Genomic DNA, 23,052 nt, shown 5'->3' with positions numbered 1-23,052 from the left:
GGCAGGGACTCAACTTTTTAAATGCTTAAAGACTGATGTAAACTGCGTCATGTCAACTTTGCTCTCACCAACATACACGTACTATCTGAGAAGGCACTGTACTTTAAGGAAGTTCAGTATCAAAAAGCACCTCAATGAAAAGTATGGTACCAAACCAGGTGGTGGTGAAATATTCACAGGTGAGGGGAGCCCTTGGAAACAAAGCCTAATCAACATAGGCTTCTCTTCTGCATAAGAAAAAAAATAACACGTGCTGGCTTTTATTATTTTAAATTCAAATTCTTCAAAGTGACCAAGGTGGGTAAGGCAGTCTGATCAACCAGAATTTGTCAGTTAGTTACAACAACAACATTATATACACGATTCCTCACCTCCCCAGTCAGATTAACAATGTGTCCTGATCACAGAATGAAACTTAAAAAAAAAAAATCCCCAAGTATTTTACATTCTGTTTTTTTTGGGATCCTTTATCTGATCCTTATTGCCCAGCAAGGAAGAAAGACCATTTCAGTAGTTCGGGGCTGGAATGCATGGGGCTCAATCACACAAATTGTACAAACAGGTAAGCGGATCTGCTTGTCCAGTCAATGGAAAGCAGATTAAGATCCAGGCGTTGGTATTTTTCCCCACTGGAGTTAAAGGAGGCAGATAAGGTTTTTTCCTTCTTCTATTTCTTCTTGTACTTTGTCACTGGATGTGGCTATTTCAGCTTGTGCCGAGAAGACTGCACAGATGAACGTCAGAATAGTGCCACCAATAGCTGTGTAGAAAGCCCAGCCCAAGGAGCAGTCTCCTAGTTTGTAAGCAGAAGCATAATGTCCACAATAGCTTATTGCCTTCTGGCATCCCCAACCTGCAGGGTAAAGTATCAAGCCTAAGATAAGGAAGAGGCCTAGAAATAAAAACAGAAAGACAGAAGTTTAATAAACTACCAGTTTAACATCAAATGCAACACATGTAGTAACGGTTGTGGTGGTCACTACTCACTCCTAAGTACCAGGATGAGGAGAAGACTCTTCCTCATCCGTCCCTCTGTTGCTGATTGTTGCCTAGTATACACCATGCAGTATTTTACCTAAACTTGGAGCTATCCTGTGCTTTTTCTTGTGAAAGGCTTATTTCATACGATAATGGCCTAGTCCCTAATTTTAATCTCTGTATTCCTTCTACAGCCTGTGTTTCCACACACTATTGCTAGGTATGAGCTTGCAGAACATTTAAGCATCTCTACCTACTGTTTATACTTGCATTTCTCAAATACTTAGAAATGTTTGCGCCCACTTTCGAGTTTGTGTTCAGCTAGCCTGCATTCAGCTTTGTTTAGTCATTCATCATGAACATTTTTTCCTTTTTCCTCTAATTTTTCTTACATTGAGTTTCTTGCCTGGGGAAAAAAAAATCTCATACTGCATCTGCTTATTTGGCCACATTAGCACGTAGTAGAAAAATAATACAGCCAGTTCATTAAGGGATTCTGCAGTCAGCCCCAAATGGATCGAAGTATCCACAGCCACTGCACAGATAACACTGGGATCCTCTACATAGGTGATGGACTGCTGCAGAAGGAAAGCACATTTCTAGTGATGCAGGAGCAAGAGCCTCAACTCCCCATCTTGCTAAACTGCCCAAACACCCTGCTGTGCCTCAGGCTGGAAGTAATAAGCTCAGACTAGATGTTTTGCCCATCTGATTTTCTCTCATATTCGTAAGTTTTCTCTCCTGTGAGGACCAGTCTATCTAAGCGGTGAAGGGCTTCGTTAAGGAAATTGAAAGTCCTGTTAGAGCTCCTGCACAGATGATATGTCTTTGCACAAAGGTGAGAGATTTAATCAAAATGCCTGATTATGGTACTGACTACCATCCTCTCATACAGTCCCTGCTTAGAAAGTCACAGTGAGTTCAAAACAGATCTCCCTCCTACAAGGTATGTAGGAAGGAACTAAACATCAGGACAGCTCATAGGTATCAAAATTTGCTTTCTGTTTTCTTTAAGATTTTACTCAGAAGAACAGGAAGAATTATGAAAATCAGTTTTTGCTCAAACACAACCAGTTTATCCAGAAAATTAATATTCCAGATCCCATACATATTACTGATTTATTTGTCCTGCACTGTAAAGCCCTTTATTCAACCTGGCACCTTGACAAAAAGCTGGTAAAGGTGCTGTCACCATCCAGAAGGGGGCTGAAAGTTATGCTTTTTATGTATGGTGCTGGTTCATCCATTAGATTTCATCTAATCCCAAAATTTCTACCAAGTAATAAAATAGAAAACAGTCCTCTTTTCTTCCCTATACTAAGAGATTACCAAAGACAGCTGTAAAGACTTGTTTGCATCTTCTTCAATTGAGTTAGACTAGCCTATTCTGCAGTACATTAGGTTTCCTTAATTGTTTGTTTAAAGAAATTCAGTCAGATGCAAGAAAACCTCCTCACTGAGAAAGAAAAGCTGGGTCCTAGCTAGTAAGCAGTTAATATACACAAAATGCAAAAACCATCATCCAACTGTCTAAAATTAATGTCTACAAATGCCAGACATTTCACAAAAGAAAGTCCCTCCTCCAGCATTTTTCTAATGATGACACAACACCATGGGCATGAATGAACTAAATGTCATTATTCTTTGGAGCGGCAAAATCCGTTAGCGAGTGATACCCATTTTCTGTGAAGGGATTTCATCACTGCTTACATTTAAGAATCAATGACAAATTTTATGCAGCGTTTTCTGGCTGATTGGCCAAACTACATTAAGTATTAAGTATTGCTTTATCTTGGACAGACCTGGATAAGCTGTGCTTTTGTCCTGCTGAGCCCTGCAGCCATTTCAGACTAAACACCAGCAGTTCCTTCTCCTCTTATTCATCACTAGTTTCCTGTTCTGTGTAACCGGCATGACCACACTATTTTTCTGGCTGTACACTGGTATGGGCCAGTTGCCATTTTCTTGAATGATCACAAGGCATTTAATAGTTAAAAATCACTGTTGACGAATTAAGAAACTAGATCTGAAATGCCAATGTAGCTGCTGCCAACAAGGAAGTTTACCACTCAAACACTCACAAACGTAGAGAGCCTGTGTTTAACAGCAAGCCCAACTAATGGCTGAGTCACAAACAGGACTAAGAAGGTACATCCGTATCTTTTTACCAAAACTAGAGCACTGAACACCTCCTGAAAGCTTGTTCATGGTTCATGGCACCTACGACCCAAGCTGAAAAGCTGTTACCCAAAACTCAGCCCCACAAAAGGCTGCAGCACTGCTGTCAAGTGTAGTCATCAGAACTTGACTGAATTAAGGTGGTTTTTTTTGAGTACAGAAAATTCCTGGAGAAATATTGACTACAGCTCATAGTTTGATAAACTACAGCTGTTTTCTCACAGATGAAAACAAAATTTGGAGAAAAGTCTTAACTACAGACTTGAATATGGTCAGTCTCACCTGGCTGTTTCCTTCAGATGGCTAACTTTGTGAATCCTGTACTGGCCTAGCATAATAAAAGGGAAAAAAAAGTAACGTTTTCATTACTGAACCTACCTTCTACTACTCCATTTGAGCGCTGACACAAAGCTTCTCAGGACACATCTCTTCTCACTATCACTAATATTTATCACCATTTCTCATTTCATTAATACCTCTCTCCTACTTGCTAGGAAAAGTGAATAAAGACGATTCAGTTAGCCAATTCAACATACCACAACAGAAATGGCACTCGTTGGAATTCATGCTGACTAACAGCCAGTGGAGAGGCACTGTATCATGTATTCAGATGAGAGCTCCAGTACCCACAGCAAGGGCTGAGCTGCGCAGGGTGCACAGATACCTTCCTGACTCTCCCAACCTGCCCGTAAAGGGGTGCTCGAGTAAAAAGATCATGAGGAACTTTCCCTCCTCCTTCCCTGCAACAACAAAAGAGATGGTCACAGGCTACAGAACCCATCTCAATGACTCCTGCAGCTTAAGCAAAATAGACAGAAGATGCTTTACCACCACCAACAGAGAAAACCACAGGCTAAAGCAGAAGCCAGCAATCCAAAGCACTTAATTGCCCAACTACCTGTAACCAGATCAGCAGCTTCCAGAGACCCCATAAGAAGAACCACCTCTCTGCTCCTGGGAACATGGATGCAGAAGGAAGGGAAGGAAAAATGCCTGGTTGGAAAGAACAAGGTAAGCTATAGCAGGGGTAGCAAGGGCAGGAGAAGTTGTGATGCTGCTTGGAAAGTCATGATCTGCTTTTAAATAGGTGAAATGGTTAAATGCAATACGAATACCTCGGCAGTCTCTGTGCTCTTCCACCTTTGACCTAAGGAGCACTGCACAACCGTTTTATGCAATACGAAAAAGCCAGAGGGCTGTTTCTACAGCTAACAGCATAGCCTTGATCTACATCTAACACATGTGCAAGCAGCTGCAGTTGAGCAAAAACCACTTTACAGGCCGGTCTGTGGCCAGACAATCCACAGGGGGAAAAAAGCGTGGTAAATTCTCAGCACTGATTTCTCATACCAGTGTCCACAGGGCCCTTGCATCTCTCTGCTCCTTTGATAGAAGTTTATGCCTAACTGCCTATATGTAGCCCCAGTCCCTGGGGCTCGCCTGCCTGCAGCTCTCTCCTTTTGGTTATTTATTTGCATTACCACACAGCCTGGCAGCTCTGCTCACAGTTTCTGCCTCCAATAGCTGACAATCAGCTTTTCAGAGAGGATGCACAGAGATGGAGGGCAAGACGCCAGTGAGAGAACCCCAAACGGCACACCGGCAATAGCTGCATCAAATCCATAGCCTGCTGGTTACCAAGTTTTTCTTTTACAGCTGCTGCAACAAGATGGTCTTAAGAAAAATGTGAAAGGAAGGAAACTGGGCTTTCAGTCACTTGTGGAGAGCACAAAACAGCATGCGAGCGTGTGGTTTTGTTTTCTGAAGAGTCCCCATGGGGAAGGCGGAGGAGGGCGCTGGATGGGCTGCACGGAGCCAGCAGCGACGTATCTCGCCAGTGAACGAAACGCGGCCTTGGAGCTTGCAAGGGGCCGGAGCGGGGAGCCAAGCACCCTATCCCAGGCACTCACACTCAAAACACAGGAACACAAGACCAGCTCCTAGTATAGTCTATAGATTTGTGTATAAAAGTTGCTCTCTGGATTGATTAACTATTATAATTCTCAGGTTTCTTGAATTTGATTCAGTTAGTCTTACACTTGACTCATTCAAATATTACTTCTGTGTTTAATCTGTGTTGTGCGGCTTTCTCAGCCATTTAATGCTGTAAATTAAGATTAAAGCACTTAAGTTTTTCTTAGCCAAAGAAGTACAAAGCTCAGTTTTGTGTTTTATAATTTCTTGTCAGCATAATCTGATAAAGCAACAATTATCTCCTGTTGACAGTTTGCCTTGAGATGTATCTGGCAGGAGGACAATAAATATTAATGACAGAGATTTCTTTTTCTTAATAAATCAGGTTTTGCTCTTGTCCCAGTGTCTTTGAAGAGAAGCCAATCTTCAAGAGAAAGAACAGAGAACGAAAATCGAGTGCTCTGTCTGAAGAAAAGATTTTTGCAATGAACCCTTTCAGTTCTTCATGCTGACATACAGTAAATTAGAGTTTTAATTCACAGGCAATCTACCTGTGGAATTACTGCTGTTTGTTCCCCCTGCTGGGAGGAACAAATTCATTTTGAAAACATTATAGGCTGTTTCCCACTGTGCCTCTCTACAGGCTCACAGAGATCAGGCTTGCTCTGTTCTAGATTTAACCCCTGCTCTGAGCACAGCTGTACTGCTGGAAGTGCAGCTTCTGCTGTACGTATATTCTTGTTCCTATTTCTCAGTTAGCCCTATCCTGCTTCTTTAAATCAGTATGACAATTTTTCATAATTACATTTTCCTTTTTGTTGCCAGCTCTGTTACCTTTTCTCTTAGGATTCCTTAAAGCAGAGGTCTGAAAAAATGCTACACAATGCTGCCAGATGCCTAGGAATGACAACAGAAAACTATTTAAATTACTTTTTTATCCAGAGACCTAATCTAAAACTCTTTGGTATAAGTCTGTCAGCAAAGAACATTTTCCCAGTTTTCACTGAAGGCAGTTTGCCCACATAACATTTTATTATCAAACCCCAATTACCTGCTTTCAAAAAGAAGCCTTAAGAAATACAGAACGTAGGTCAGATTTAGATTTTATTTGGATTATTAGACTAAAATATATTTCCTGATGACAACACAGACAACTTATTAAACACCAGCCCTTCTATATTCAAATGATTTATAAGCAACTTCTTTTTCCTAAAACACCAAAGCAAAGCATCATGTGAAACATCAGTATAAATACAGCAGACTGCACTGCTTTGCAACAATGCTTCTAAAAACAGTTCAGGAATGCTTTTTCTATAGGAGAATCCTTTTTGTATCTGCGCACCAGGAACTTTTCCCCTTTTAAGGGCCTGGAACTGCAGCCAGGAATTGCTCCTCCTGGTTTTTATACATGGCAGTAGTGCTGCCAGGTGAACATCGTGGAAAATCAACAGACCTGTCTATCGATGAGCATTTGCACGTCACATTATGCGCTGGGGTCAGAGCTGAGTAAAAGCTTTTTCATTCCATCCTTGGAAGCAACCCTCGAGACAGGGCTTAGGCAGATGCTTGTTTAGCTAAGTGAAGGCATGCTATTTAGTTTTGACAGTCTCCTGTGCAGCTGCTGTTGTGCCATATTAAACAACAGCATATACTAACAAAGCCAATTTCCATTGCAAAGCCTGAAACTATCTTCTCATTTCCTAGCAAAATAGCAAAAAAGCTTTTAAATGCTGCTGAAGAAACAGGAAATTAAGCAGCTGTGATCAATGAGGTGGCACTGCAACAGGGTCCCAGGGAGCAGCACAACCGAGCAACAGCATTTTAAGAGAGGAAGAGAAGAAGGGTAAAGGTGTGGAGGGATTAGCCTTGCACGACACCACGTAGGTAGCGCGGGTGGGTCGCTTCCTCAGTGGCAGTGATCCTGATCACCCGCATCCTCTGCGCAACCACAGGAGAGGAACGCTCAGCCTCAGGGCATTGCACCAGCCAGGCAAAACAACCCTGCCTTTATTCCTTGTATTTCCAAATGTGTCAATATGCCACCTGAATACCTGAACAATTTCAGGTGTTAAATATTTGTACAAATGTACTACGCTAGCTCTAAACCAAGGAGGCTTCCACATACGCAAACATTCCCTGACAAACCCCGGCCCAGCAGGAACACTACCAGGCCGCCATTGCATGCTTTCCACTGCTTCATCCAGCGACAGGACAACCGAAGTGACGGCCTCCTTCCTGCTCGGCAGCTGTGTAAGAGACACCTTCAGCCCTGCAAAATGATTCAGTAATGCCATTTTAACCAGATGAAAGCTAACAAGGTGGGCTCAGGCCATCTAACGTGGTGGTCTCGGCACTCCACCCTGGCTAAGGAGGAGGGTAGTGCCAAGCACTGGCTACAGTAGCCACAGTCACCGCAGAGGACTGCAGCCCTACGCAGGTTTCAGTGTACATGCGGTACCCGAAGCTGAGGCAGGAGAATGAATTGTTTAAAACCAGGTGATGGCTCAAAACCTGCAGAGATTTTTTTTTTTTTCACCCCTTTCAATTTGTCTCAAGGTCATACAAGGGTAAGCAATTACCTAACCAGTGTCTTCCCCAAGCCAAGGAAGAGGGTAAGACCCCTAATCTTTTCAACAGTAAATTAACTATACCATTTACTCACGCATCTTTTCCCATTTATTAAGCAAATCAAAGATGCTCATTCATAACTAAACATATGTGCAAACATATGTAAACTTCGGATGACATTACTGATGTTGAGGTGCGGAAACAGGGACAGGAATGCAGGAATACTACTGGGAGACTCAACTATTAAGTATATTTTGCTACCCACGGAAAAAGCGAAAAATAAGTCAGTTTATCAGCTTGACATGGGTTGCTTTGGCAGAATGACATCGTATAGGGGATTCGGGGTTTGGTTTTTTTTTATATAGCCATGCTCTAACTGCTTGGACATCTCTGTAACAAGGTGTGAGCCTTCAGACTCCTGTTTTTACGAGAGGAGAGGGCAAATTCCCCATTAGCTTTTAATAATTTTTATATATGTGGTGAGAGTCCCCATCAGCTGGGAGGGAAGGGAATGCGGAGATTTAAATTAAGATCGGTCCCAAGCCCTGAAATGACACCACTGACTCTTTGCTGGCCGTCAGCCATGTGGAGTTATGTCACCACACTATGGGGGCTCCCGTGTGCCAGACGCTAACCCTGAAATTAAGTCAAGATAAAGCACCTTGTAGGGGAAAAGCCAAATGTTTACAAGTTTTCAGCAATGCAGAGGTGACCAAAGACGTCTCCACTCATAGGGCCACTGCACAGACTCAGCCGCGAAGGCTGGTCACCTCTCGCATTTTAGCTTAAAAGCCAATGAAGCATTTAGTGTTTTTAATCTAGGACAGCCTAGTAAAAGGCTTGAAGCTGCTGAATGAGAAACTCAGTTGTGGATGGTAAATTCAGGAAGTTCCTGAGTCAGGGAAGGAAATACCAGGCCATGTCAATTTTTCCACCCATGAAAGAAGCAGGGGAGAAGACCCAGTACATTTCACACCACTCACCATAACCTTTTCCACTGCCGTCCGACCAGTGAGCACCATGCCCTCCAAACCATCCATTGCTTGTGCTGCATCAGCAGAAAGGGAATGAAAACCACCACCTCCTGACCACAGCTCTGTAAGGGAGCCCGAAGCAACAACCTGCCTCGGCTTAAGCAAGGAAGTAAAAGAGCGTTTCCTCAATACTGATCCCCCAGTACAAACAAGACCTCAGGGGTGTGGAGCGGGGAGGAGGTGCAGAGGAACTAAGGCTCAGCAAGAAGGAAAAGGTAAAGGGGGATGCAGGAAGGGGAGAACTTCAGGTGGCTTCATGGGTTGTACAGCAGCAGAGTGCAGGTCATCTGGGTTGGGGAAAGAAGCAGAACTCAAAACCACTGATTTCCTCCACCACCACTCCAGGCACCCTGAAGACAAGAGCCAAGCATAAGCTAGCCCCCCATCTTGAAAGAGACACTTTCATTTTTTTCTTGCGTTTGAGTGAAAACACACAATTTGTTGAGTTTAAATATTCTCCTAGCATTGGTATCCTATGCACAAACAAGCAGCATCAGTCTTGCTTCTGAGGCCTGGAAGCAAAAATCTGATGGAAAGGGAGCCCTGCTACGCTCATGCTATCCCCCTGGCCTCCCAGGAGTCAGCCAGAGCTCTCTTACCCCATATCACCAGGGCAGGGCTGTAAAGAAGTTCCTGATGTCTCACCTATGCCAGTTGAGGCAAGGGACCTCGGCATGCACATGTGCCACAGTAAAACATTTCTCAGTGGGTAGCATGAGAGTCTCACACTGAGCACTGTTTGATGGAAGAGGTTTATGCTTGCTGAGAAAATCAGCTGCCAAACTTGATCACTGAAAACCTGAATTTTTTGTTTATTTTCCTCTTCTATTTATGCTGGGTGTCTACTGGTTCCCACATGCCCACCTTGGTAGTGCAGGAAATGAGCCGACCACCAAATCTAACAAAACACTGAAATCTTCACTGTATTTCTTTGAAGTTACTAATACTGTCCCTCAGGCTCAATAGCAATTTAGCACTTGAATTCAATTTTCCTTCCCTGGCATATTCCAACACAGCAGCCCCCTCCGCCTGAACTTTCAGCGGCCAAGTGTGTATTAGATGCTGTGCTGGCATTTGGCCATATAGGTTACAGGAAGCAGACAGCAAAAGCAGTTCAGACCATCAGGATTTCCATTAGAAATCCACCCCCCTTGTCTTTTTTTCTTTCTTCCCACCCCAAGAATTCAGAATTCTGGCATCAGAAAAGAAAAACTCTGAGCTGAATCCAAGAGGAAATATGCTCTTTTAAAAATGCATGCTCTGCATTTTAGAAAGACAAACAAGAAGCTTCCTTGCCTTCAAGGGCAAAAGCACTCTCAGCCTGCTCTCCTACTACATGGGCTTCCCGGCTGAGCAACAGCTTCCACTGCCCACAGGCAGCAACCTGAGCTCACAAGGTGCTTTCTTCCTTGCTCGCCAGCTTAGCCTTTTCTCAGACAAAATAATTTTTTTTTACAGCATGCTGCTGCCTACAACCAAATATCCTAAACTACTCTGCAACTATCATAACCTTTGGCATCATGCTCTGAGCATCAAAGAGCTCTAGCAGCCTCATGTTTCCCCCACAGCCGTTTGCTGCTCCTTCTGTGTTTTCTCCCCTCTCTAAGTCCTGGCTGCCCTCTTGCTTCCTCCTCAGCTTCCTCCTCTGCAACTCCCAGTGGCCTCCATACCTTCCAGCAGCAAGGAGTGTGCAGCCACACAGCCCCACACATCACAAGCCCACCCTGCATAGCCAGATCCTACTTCAACACACCCACAAGTAGCTCCAGATCCTCTTCCCCTTCAGGTGGTTCCCATCACATTCTGCCCAGGCCATCTTCCTACTCAGCCAGCCTCCCAAATGGAAATGACGACCAGTTAAGTACACCATGCTGAACTACTTCTTACTGCAAGAGATGTGAAACAAACTCTTCCAGCAGCAAAGATACAGGCTTCAAACTGAGTTTCACCTCTTCATTTTGGAAAATTGTGAAGCAGTTCCTTGCATTTGAGGGTAAAGCTGCACTCCTGGAACTGGACCATTGCCCAGGTACTGCAGCAGTTTCCGATGAACCCCCTCAAGATACCACAGCAGGAAATAGGAGAAGTCATGAACAATAATAAAAGGGAAAAAATAAGAAATCATGGGAAGGACAGAATAATGAACACAGGAGACCTTCTGAGATACCTGAAAAGAGAAAGCACTGTGGAAGAGACTTCACTGCTTGGGGCTGAGCAGGACAAGGATCAGGGGAAAAAACCAGCCTCCCAGAACAAAGCAGGGGTACAAGTGGAAATGCTGGGCAGGAATGGAGTAGGGTGAAATGTTAAGAAAACCTCAGCACTGGGTGATGAGAGGAAAATACTGAAGTAAAACCCTGGAAAGGAAGATGGTGAGTAATCCCTCAGCAATGCTGGAGGAGAAGCTGCTGGGGTGAGGGAGGCCCAAACCTACAGCATCTGGGCCCAAGCAGACAGATTCTGACAAAGTGGCTGGGGGAACCTAATGGTCCCAGTGTTTGAAGACACAAACCTCGGCTTTTTCTGACCGGACTTGTATCTGTTAAAGGCGTAACTGCCAGCGGCCCAGCCTGCTAAGCCACACAACAGCAAAATGCAGCCATGCACTCACTTGAGCAATCCAGAGACACCCCTTGGTATGTGGCTGGGACGCAGCTGGTCTCCTGGCTGAGGCAACCAGACAGACCCTTCTCTTAGGGCAGTCTGCTGCCTCCCTGGGGCCCGGGTTAAGGACATCACTAGGAACCTCCCTAGCCTGGTGTGGCCCTTGGACTGTTACCCACTACTGCTTTTCGATGTCGGTGGTGATGAAGCTGCAACTCATAGTCTAAGTGCAATCAAAAGAGACTTCAGGGTGTTGCAACGGCTGGTTAAGGGAACCTGGAGCACAGGTTATTTTTTTCCTCCCTCCTTCCAGTTGCAGGCAGCAACATAAGGATGAACAGATGGGCACAGTCTGTTAATACTTGGCTCCGTGACTGGTGTCACAACCACAATTCCGTTTTTTTCCAATAACGGGATGGCCTACATGGCACCTGGCTTGCTGATATGAGATGGGATTCACCTTTCTCATCAGGGGAAGAGGTTCTTTGATCACAAGCTCATGGGGCTTATTGACAGGGCTTTAAACTAAATTTGAAGTGGGAGAGGGATAATATAAGGCTTACCCACGAGAAGCTGTGGGTTGACATGCCAAGGTTAGAGGGATGAAGTTCTAGCGAGGCCCCCCAGCCTGCTGCACCAGAGAAAGACCTCAAAGGAATGAAGGGCTGTTCCTTTAAGAGGGTAACATGGCCGATAGCCCAGCTGAAGTGCCTCTACACCAATGCACGCAGCATGGGCAACAAACAGCAACTGTGCTGCTAGAAAGCTATGACCTGGTTGCCATTACCGAAACTCGGTGGCACAAGTCTCATGACTGGAGTGTGGCGATCGATGGCTACAGGCTGTTCAGAAGGGACAGGCAAGGAATGAAAGGCAGAAGCCTACATCCACATCAAGAAATGGATAGAGTGTGAAGAGCTGTCTCTGAAGAATAGCCACAAGCATGGCTGAGTGGAGACCAGGCTGGGTGAACTAAAGGGCAAGAAGGAAATGCACAGGCAGTGGAAGCAGGGACAGGCATCCTGGGAAGAGTACAGGGACACTGCCCAGTTGTGTAGGGCTGGGGTCAGGAAGGCCAAGGCACAGCTGGAGCTGAACTTGCAAGAGATGCAAAGGTCTTCTACAGGTATGTCAGCCAGAAAAGGAAGATCAAAGAAAGCATAACCACCCTGATGAGCAGGACTGGCAGACTGGTAACAAGGGATGAGGAGAAGGCTGAGGTACTCAGTGACTTCTTTGCCTCAGTTTTCACTGGCAGTCTCTCTTCCCACACCCCTCAAGGGGATGGACTGCAAGATGGGAACTGGGGAACAAAGTCCCTCCCACTATAAGAGAAGATCAGGTTCAAGACCACCTGAGGAACCTGAACATACCTAAGTCCATAGGACCTGACGAGATGCATCCCAGAGTCCTGAGGGAGTTGGCAGATATAGTTCCAAGCCACCCTCCCTGATACTTGAAAAGTCCTGGCGGTCAGGTGAAGTCCCTGCAGGCTGGGAAAAAGGAAACATTGCAGCCTTTTTTAAAAAGGGTTGAAAGGAAGACGTGGGTGCCTGGGAAGACAATTGAACAGATCCTCCTAGAAGCTATGCTAAGGCACATGGAGGACAGGGAGGTGATTCCAGACAGTTAGCACAGCTTCACCAAGGGCAAGTCCTGCCTGACCAACCTAGTGGCCTTCTACAATGGTGTGACCACATCAATGGACAAGGAAAGAGCTATGCATGTCATTTATCTGGACTTTGGTAAGGCCTTTGACATGGTTCCCAACAACATCCTTCTCTCTAAATTGGAGAGAGACGGATTTGATGGGTGGACTGTTGGGTGGATGAAGAATTGGTTGGATGGTCACATCCAGAGGGGAGTGGTCAATGACTCAAGGTCCAGATGGAGATCATGATGAGCCGTGTCCCTCAGGGTTCCATAAAGGGACCAGTACTGTTTAATATCTTCATCAATGACATTGACAGTGGGATCGAGTGCACTCTCAGGAATTTTGCAGGTGACACCAAGCTGAGTGGTGTGGTTGACACACCTGAGGGACAGGATGCCATCCAGAAGGACCTGGACAAACTCAAGAAGTGGGCCTGTGTGAACCTCATGAGGTTCAACAAGGCCAAGTGCAGGGTCCTGCATCTGTTTTGGGACAACCTCTGGTATCAGTACAGGCTGGGGGATGAAATGATTGAGAGCAGCCCTGCCCAGAAGGGTTTGGGGGTATTGGTGGATGAAGAGCTGGACATGAGCCAGCAATGGGCACTCACAAACCAGGAGGCCAACTGTACTCTAGGCTGCACCAAAAGAAAAGTGCCCAGCAGGTCGAGGAAAGGGATTCTGCCCCTCTATTCCACTCTTGTGAGACCTCACCTGGAGTCCTGCATCCAGCTCTGGAGCCCTCAGCACAGGAAAGACATGGACCTGTTGGAGTGGGTCCAGAGGAGGCCCACCAAAATGATCAGAGGGGTGGAACATCTCTCCTATGAAGAAAGGCTGAGAATGTTTGGGTTGTGCAGCCTGGAGAAGAGGAGGCTCCGGGGATACCTTACTGCAGCCTTTCACTATTTAAAGGGGTCTTCTAAGAAAGCTGGGGAGAGACTTTTTAGCAGGGCCTGTTGCGGTAGGACAAAGGGTAATGGTTTTAAACCAGAAGAGGGTATATTTTGACTATATAAAGGAAGACTTTTTTGACATTCAGGGTGGTGAAACAGTGTGCCAGGTTGCCCAGAGAGGTAATAGATGCCCCATACCGCCAGGTCAGGTTGGACGGGGCTCTGAGCAATCTGATCTAGTTGAAGATGTCCCTTCTCATTGCAGGGGGGTTGACTAGATGACATTAAAAGGTCCCTTTCAACCCAAAGATTCTATGAGCCCAATTTTACATGTTTTTTTTTTCCCATGCTTCTGTCCGAAGCCTGTTTAGTCTCCTAGCCCTATTTGAGCTAGGAGACAGTGGACCGTGAATACAGAAGTGGTGAGAAGGGGTTGACCCACACGAGGCCTTCCAGATGAAGCCATCAGCACTCTGGGAAGACTTTAGAGAAGAGGAGCTGTTTTATCTCCTTTCAGTAAAGCTGCCTGGTAATGCAGCCCTGCTCCAGCATAGCAAAGCAGGAGTAACAAAAACTGAACTCCCAAACCCAGACACTTTCCTGACATGCCAGCAGCCTTTCCCCTCTGCTCTCCCCAAACCTTCCCAGGCACATGATGGTGTAGCTCCCCACAAAGAACCACAAAGGCCTGCTCAAGTTTCATGGTTGAGATAATGTATGTGCTGCTAATTAAGCTTCCACCTCCTGGCATGCAGTCAGGATGTTGCTGGTGAGTTGTGGCTCACCTGCTTGTTAGGCAGCCTTCAGCTGTGGGGAAGGAGCTGTGTCTACCCAGCCATGATGCCAGAGGCCAGATCTGCCCAGCTGTGCACTTAGAGGTTAAAAAGAAAAAAGCCAAGAAAAGTTGTTGATGACAAACTTCACAAAGGAAACTGTGTCACAGACGAAAGTTGGACCTGTTCTAGACTCTGTCATAAGCTTCCCCCTACCCTCATTTAAGGATAGGTTATACTTAGATTACTTAGCACCAAAGTGAAGTACCCAAGCCCAAATAACGCTTGTAAGCACATATATGCAACTATGCATACCAAGATATGTCAGTAGGGATACCAATTATTTACTTCCTATAATGAGATGCTTACTGTGAAAATTTACTTTGAATTGGTTCTTATCAGCTACTGTATAATAGCATTCTGCCTCTTTTAGCCTTTGTATTTCAAGTGATTCACAGATTGTAAAAATAGAATACTTTCCCCAAAAAGACATTCAAATGAAAGTCTGCCTGGCCTTCTTGCTGCTGGGTAGTAATTATCTATTTAATTACATGGCTCCATTCTTTGTACTCTCTATTGCAGAGAAAAGATGCTTTTCCAGATGAAACGATCCTCAAACAACTCTAAAACCAGGGCCACTGACTACTGTTTCTACAGCTCCAGAATCAAAGGCACTGCAGTCTGAAAATAAGTGGTATAAGGTCTTGCTCTGTAACAAAGGAATTACAGGAGCCCTACTGTCTTCCTTTATAGCTTTGTATTTCTAACTTTCTGACACTCCCCCACCCCCGCCACTATGGACCAGATATTTGTATGGCTTCTTCTCGTTGACTTAAATGAGAGTTGGCACATTTGTCCATGGGCCATAAGAGATGCGGCTTTGTGTTCTGTAATTTCACCATAGGCATCATCCAGGTCACAACCACTGTTGCTAGACTGAAAAGATGTATCCGGTGTCTGATGTAATTTTTTCATGATGAATTCCAGGAATAAATTAACTTGCTGTATGTTTTTAATTATACTAAATCTCCACTACAAAGATACAGTGATTTTAAATGAGATTAAGTCTGTGAGATCCTGAGTTCCTCTAGATTACTGTACTGTGGGTGCACCCCATCTTTGAAAATGAGATGTTTGACGTACTTGCAAATATTGGACTGATATAGGCTGATAAACAAAATAATTTTGTGAATTCTTCTCCTACAATTATTATAAAACATAATTGTTCACATTTGAAAGAATGACCTTACACTTAAGATGATTAAGGCAGGGTTGTATCTTGTTCTCTGGTCAGAGCATTAGTCTAGCTATCATAAGCCCTGAATGGATTAACCATGCTGACAACTGTCCCTCTTGCAAAACTCAGGAACTGAGAAAGTTGAAATTAACAGCTGTTACAAGTAAGAAAAAACAGAACGAAATAAAAGTTCCTTTCTAAAATGTCTAAGGAAAATAATTTCAGTAAGTAAGCAGATGCTGTAATGCTACTGGCATAAAAGCAGCAGTGGACCCAATAAAATTAATCTTGAGAAAACGAGTTGCTAGCCACAAGATGCCTGGCTGCAAATACTGGCAGGCATACTTCTCATAGCAACGGTTTCAGTAACGTGACCTTTCTATTACTTGGTTTCATGCTGTGTCACTTACATGAATTATAAGAAGGTAAGTGCTTCTCTCCTCAGTACAGTTCCAAAAAAGGACTGATGTATCCCCTAACACATAAGAAATGCTTTGTCTGCTGCACTGTTCAGTTCTTGAGGCCACAAATCCCTTTAGAGGTACAGCTGGTTTGATAATAAAACATAAAACTGTCTTTACACATGTTTTCTCACAAATACATGGTCTCCAGAACAGTATTCTAAGATACAAGAACCTAGTTCCTGATAATCTTGATGTTAGACTAGATATTCTGAGATGGTATCAGAGCTGTAAGTAAAGTTATCTTTTCAATAGACCCAAGTCTTGTGCTGCTAACCAATCTATCCCATACAAATAGCCCTCCAAGAGAAAAAGAGTAATGTCATCTCTTGAAAAAGAGGTTTCATAAATTATTTCTGAAGTACAGTTAAGAAAGCAAGGAGCTAAAACCTTCTCCCAGCTTAATCTGCACTGGAGAGCTGCTTCCTTGTCGCAATGGTTCTGGCAAATTCTGTGACTACAGCAAAACCCATAATTTTTATCTAAAGGACATTCATCTGCTAATTGTATGCCATGATCTGAACAGAAGCATCTTGAGCCAACTTCGAGATCTAATTCTACCCCAGAAACACAAACCTTACATTGTGGGTGATGTGAAATAAGCAGTATGCTTTTATACCAAAGTTGCATGGAGGATGGTGACAGCCACCACGCTAGTGCTTCCCAAGCCAGGCATACCTCTGGCTCTGGAGGGCTGCAGCAGGCACCAAATTTAGACTAAGATTAATTTAGGCCAAGATTAATTTAGGCCTCAACTAAGTACATGAAACTAAACAACTTCATAAAAGTTTGAAGACCTACTGTTTACCTCCTGTCTAGGTACAACTGCTGCAGCTGTGTTTGGCCACCTCAGTGGAGCTGAAGGGGAGAAGCTGGATTCACATTTCGAACAAACAAGTTAAGCCTCCTAATTTTTGTTGTAACAAAACCATTGTATGAATTGAAAACATCTGCTTAAGATCACCACCAAGAGGGACAGAGGAGGTGGCTCCACTCACTTCCTCCCTCCTAACAGGTCTCTGAGTGCTGCCAGAGGTAGGGCAGAAGATCACTCTCCTCCTCCAGACGACCACACGCATATAGCAAAAAAGACAAAATCCTGCATAAGGGAGAGGTTCTCCTCACAGCTCGCTGGTGAGTACAGAAAGCCAAATACTTCTCTAACTAGGGCTGCCCAGTGTTGGTTTACAAACAGTATGTAACAGTTTTACTCTGTGAAATCCATGGGTTTAAGCAGAAATACCAAATCTCTATAACTAATTAATCTTTTGAGACAAACCACAGATGATACTTTAGACAGCGAAAAGATAAGCTCACTGGGCTAAACGATGGGTTTTATCATAAGGTACCTCTTGTCAAGCTCACAGCCTTGAAGGAGGCTGCTTATCATGAAACCCTGGAGAACCAGGTGTGTGACTGCAGGCTGTTCTTATCCCTGGAGTGGTACTTGCTCTCACTACAGTCATTAAGTCTCAGAGACACTGACAGAACTGCCTTTGGTCCATGAAAACATTACTAAATCAGCAAGAGGGAGAGAGACTGCCTTAACACGAGTATTAACTTGGCTCTCTGCTGGTAACAAAAGAGAGAAGTTTTTGTTACTGAAAGAAATTCAAACAGAGGGAAAAAACAGAACAGCAAACAAAAGCAACACTGGTCAGTTCATTTTGGCACACACCAGGCTGCAATCCCGCTGCCAATGTCAATGTATTACATGCTGTGTAACTGTAAATTTCAGTTGTGTTTCAATAAACAGCAGCATATAGAACCACTTCGGGTCTGCCTAAGGCAGTCTGTTTGTAGACAGGACAGAACTGCTATGTTTCTTCAGCTGAATGGCCCCAAAATTAAAATCTTTAGTTGCTCTCAAAGTACACGTACCTGCAATCCCTTGTAGCAGCCCACAGACATTAAAAATGCTTTTCTTCATAATACTCTGCACACACATAGTAAAGACAGACACAAATGCCACGGCACAGAGAATCATGATTCCCATGGCTAGAAAAATAGCGGTTGCCTGCCAGAACCCACTGGCAATCTCACTGAAGTTTTCGGCGTAAGGACCACAAAGCGTGTCTCGTCTAGAAAGCTGCATATGGGAGATTCTGGTGCAGCGCCCATAGATGCCCAGCGTCGGATGGTAAGGCTCCTGCGACCCCCCTGTTCTGTTGTCCACATCCTCAGCACTTGAAGGCTTCGCTTTGCCAATCAGCCAGTCTGCACTCATGAAAGCAATGAGCTCTGCAAAAGCCACCACAATACTCAGGAGAGTCCATAGCATCGACCGACATGTTACAATGACATGACACATATTGATGTCCAGTGCTTGTGATCAGTGCAGCTGACAGTCTTAAAATCCAGGCAGGAGGGTAAAAAAAATTAAATTATGAAAGCAAAAAAGGCCCCTAAGAAAATCACTGTGGCTGCTCTGCCTGTTCTTTCAGCTCTCTCACAATGGCCAAGGCAAAATTTTTCAGGAGAAAAACAGCCCCAAGTTTTACAAGCAGTGCAGTCATTTGTTCTCTCCGTTCAGTTCCTCCTTTCTCTTTCTGGGATGCTGAGCTCTGAAGTACGCTTCTCCTTCTTAATATTCATACTGGCACATGACGCTGCAGGCTGGTGGGGGAGGCCGCAAGGACTGCCCACTGTTTGACATCACACACCTACCAGAAAAAAGAGACAACACATCAGCAGCGAGAAAAAAGTCTTACTTTCCACCCCCGCAACGAGCAAAGATCTCATGCAGATCCACATCAACACGGAAAAGCTCTAAGAAGGGCCTGTCAAACAGACCCTTCTGGAAACCTCCCTGGTTCGTCCCAGGGGAGTGATTCACCTCCTGCTGCCCAGCTGTACTTATGGTAGCTGCCCTGCCCCATCCCATGGCGAGCGCTTGTCAAGCGCTTTGCAAGCAAAGGTCTCAGTAACAACCAGCAGTACCACCCACAGCTACCATCACGCCCCGGTCATCCTCCGCCGGTCGAAATTACTATGGTTGCTGGCAGTTACCCAGCAAAACGTTAGTACACGTTTAAGCAGTTTTACAGACGTGTGGCTCCTGCCTTCAGTTTGGGGAGGCAGCAGCATGCTTTCAGGAAGGAAGCTTGGCACAGCTCCGCCTGCCATGGGCAGCTGGGTGCAAGGAGCAATGAGAGAACCTCCTTCCAACCTTCTGTGCTCCTCCTGACTGCAGCTGACCCAATGCTGGCCTCAAGAGAAGGTGAACAGGATTGCAGCTGGGGACAGCCTGCCCCATGATGCGGTGACACTAGCCCATCCCTTTGAAGCCTGAGTTTGCAGAAGCAGTGCTTCCCTGGGTTCTGCATCTGGCTTTACACCAGTGTTTCAGAAAAGCGATGTGCCTGCACACACCTCATCTTGAACTAATGCTGACACTGGCAGCCTCTGGGTCACTTATACCACTGCAAATAGAAATCTGTGGAAAAACGTCCCAGCTGCTGCCAAGTGGCCAAGGGACCTAGTGAGAGGGGTCGCCAGTCAGCCTTGAGCTTCCCAAAGTCCTCTCAATCCCTCCCCTTCCACAGGCCTTCTCCATGCTTGGACCGCAGCAAAATGTTCCCCAGGGCTTTCCCCGAGCATTTATGCTGCCTTTCAACAGTAGCCGATGATATTCCCAGAGTTACACTTATCTTAGTACAAAAGGCAATTGGAGATCGCTATACTTCCAAACCGTATCCAAATGACTGGCCTTAACATAACAAACAGGTCATCACACACGCCTCTGCACTTGAACTGAAACCATGTCGCTTGAAAGCAAAGAGGGGAGCAGGAAATGCCCTCACGTTACCCACTCCCTGATGAGAACGCAGCTCTTCCAAATTTTCCTCACAAAAAACAAAATACCGACACTTGACTAGAGGCAAAAGAATCAAGAACCAGATCTGGACCTCACCGCTGCCAAACACGAAGAGGTCAGCAAATGCCAGAAGAACAGACATCACCATTGGTGTCTCAATTTTTTAAAGCTTTGTCAAAGAGTCATAGGGTTGGTATTTAACTTCTTAGGAGTTTCAAGCCCAGTGGTCGCATTCTAGTCCGACTCAATGCAAAATGAAACATACACCCATGACTTTAACACATTCAGAATTTCATCCAGCAATTTCTGCTCCCTTCTTACTAGTCATAGTTAATCATCCCCAAGATTTTATCCACATTACTCTTCTTCTTCATCTAGATCTACAGAATCCTCTGGCACCAGCAGACACAGACTTAAGTTGCTGTGCCAACAACTGAATTTTGTCTCCCCTAGTTCAATGTGACAGCATTGCCTTAAAAAAAGGCAAAACATATTTTGTTGTGCTTTGAGCCACACTGAGATAACAGTTCAGTTCATTTTCCATTTTTGGGGGTAAAGCATGAAGTTTTCAAGTAACCTGACATACTGATGACTCGAATACACCCTTTTTAATAACAGAGACATGAAGTGTCAGCCTGCCAAAAAAAAGTTAATTCTCTCAGTATTTCCACTTCAAATAATAACTGGAATGTAGGAAAAGTCCACTACAAGCCTACATTCTTCTGATGTCATCGGCATGATTAAAGAGAATTTAATGGAAAATGTCGTTATTTTTTAAGAGAAGTTCCAAAAAGCTCTAAAATCTGTATTTCTGTGCAAGCACTGAACCCATGTGAACTTGTCTTTGTAATTCCCGGATTTTAATTGAGGTGCAAAGGACATAGGGGTTGAATACCCATCATAGCTGTACCTGCTTACTCTGTACCTGCTGAACATAATAAAATACTGTTTATTGAACACAGATGAGAACAAAGTTCATATTTACTTAAGAAAGTGGAAATTCCACATGAACCCTGGCAGCCATAAAACATGGCACTGATAACAAACACGGGATGCCCTATTAGAATGAGAAGGAAAAGACAAAACCATGGAGTTCTTTTCAATTTGAAATGTAAGTGCAAGAATAAATTGCAGTAATATTTTGAAACACCCTATCTCCAGAAAAGTCACCACATAAGCAAAACAGCCTGGTCTAAAGATGATGTGGAGGTCGTGTCACATGGGATGTATACTTCCTGTTTTGCAATGCAGCGAAACTTCACAGCACCTAAAAGTTGATAAATGTCACCGTAACTACAGTTCAACAGAACATGCTCTGCTTTCCAAAGAAACCTGCACAATGCAGCTTTTCCCAGGTAATGAGTATTTTATTCTGATACAGAATGTATCTCCAGAGCAACATAACATTATTCATGGGAGAGCTTCTGCATAAACTTATTCTAGCACTAGTGGTGTCCTTGAATGGGAACACCATTCACCGACAGCACCTCTTCGTGAGCAGATAGACAGAAACATATAAAGTAGGACCACACATAGACCAGAGGAGCGGCAGGGGCATTTCTTCTTCGCGAGACTTAGCAGAGAGAGATTGCAGATGAAGCACTGGCCATTAGCTACAGTTCAGTCACACTTGTGTGGTTAAACTCTTCCTTCCAACACATGCCACCTTGAATTTCCAAATGAACATTAACTAATTCTCATGCAGGTCCAACAGCACGTTTCTGCCATACATCGAAACCTTTCCAGCTACAGACTGTGCTAAATAACTGCACTTCATGAAGCTTCCCTCCAGCACTCTGTTCACCACTTTTCTTCCATTTTTGCTTGACAGAAACTCAAGCTAGGCCCTTGTGAGGCTGAAAACTGGCTGTTTATCCACCCTCTCAGTTTCCCACCCCTTGACAAGTTTTTTTCCATGACAGAACTGTGTGTGCTTCACAGCATGCCACTCAATATCCACTTCTGTCAAAATATTTGCTTTGACAGCCAAAATTCAAAATATACAATGGTTCTTTAACCCCCTTGGTTTTAACTCATTCAAAGTAATTCTCATTGAGGAAGCAGACTGCCTTTTTTTTTTTAGGTTCATCTGTTAGTCATTTGGGCCTCCTCCTATTTTTACTATTGCATTTAATTGTACAGGCAAGGAAGGCAGCTGTCTGCGCTGGGCAGGCAGGTGCCCCAGGAGGAAAACAGTCCCACCCAGCAAGCACCCGCATCAGCTGCACACCACGGCAGCTCCCCAGCACAAGGGTCTCAGTAGCGCCATCCCACCCCATCACACAGCCCACCATTCCTCGGCTGGACAGCACAGCTCTTAGACGGGTCAAAAGTACACCTTCAGCATCATTTACTCTGCTCCCTGAACCATGCTGATGGTTAGGCTCTGCATTAAGTGAAGTCTAACACAGGGAAAAGATGTCAGTGAGAGCGTCAGTGCCTCACAGTATCCACAGAAGATAAAACTGAGTTCTTGAATGCAAAATCTTTTGGTTCTTTTAATCTAAGAAAACAAACCATCTTAAAATATCACAAAAACTTTCTTCCTCTTTAGACACAATTTTGACAGCCAGATACTCTGCCTCAAGTTATACTTTCACATCTCTAGCTAAGAATATTCAGCTGTTGCCTTTTACTACATAACATTGCTATATGCTAAGTAAATAAATAACATCTATTTTTCTGGACTAGAAAAAAAAAACACACTTGCCTCCATTTTCCTTACATTGCCAAAACCAGAAAGCCAGAAGCTGATCCAAATTGTAATATTGAATTAAGGTTTTAATTTTAGAGATGTTGAGCTGCGGGGTTTTGCTTTGGCATAGCAGGCAGATAGGAAGGAGCAGCTGCAAAGTTCAAATCTGAGTCAATCACATACCACAGCTGCTTATTCTAAAAAGGTGTCCTACAAGCCACATACAAGAGACCCACAAGTACCT

The 23,052-nt window shown here is 44.4% G+C and overlaps 1 protein-coding gene across 1 annotated transcript; it reads right to left on the bottom strand.

Annotated features, from left to right (window-relative positions):
- Positions 1-635: 635 nt before the first annotated feature.
- On the bottom strand, positions 636-18,607 carry LHFPL2 (LHFPL tetraspan subfamily member 2; the record flags this gene model as incomplete). Its single annotated transcript, XM_082013207.1, has 2 exons — positions 636-892; positions 18,178-18,607. The coding sequence occupies 2 exons, from the start codon at positions 18,605-18,607 to the stop codon at positions 636-638; spliced, it is 687 nt and encodes a 228-aa protein (XP_081869333.1).
- Between the last annotated feature and the right edge of the window lie 4,445 nt (positions 18,608-23,052).

The sequence above is a fragment of the Phaethon aethereus genome (assembly GCF_964289735.1).
Source record: "Phaethon aethereus genome assembly, chromosome: Z".
NCBI classification, from domain to species: Eukaryota; Metazoa; Chordata; class Aves; order Phaethontiformes; family Phaethontidae; genus Phaethon; species Phaethon aethereus.
This window is presented reverse-complemented; position numbering and strand designations above follow the sequence as displayed.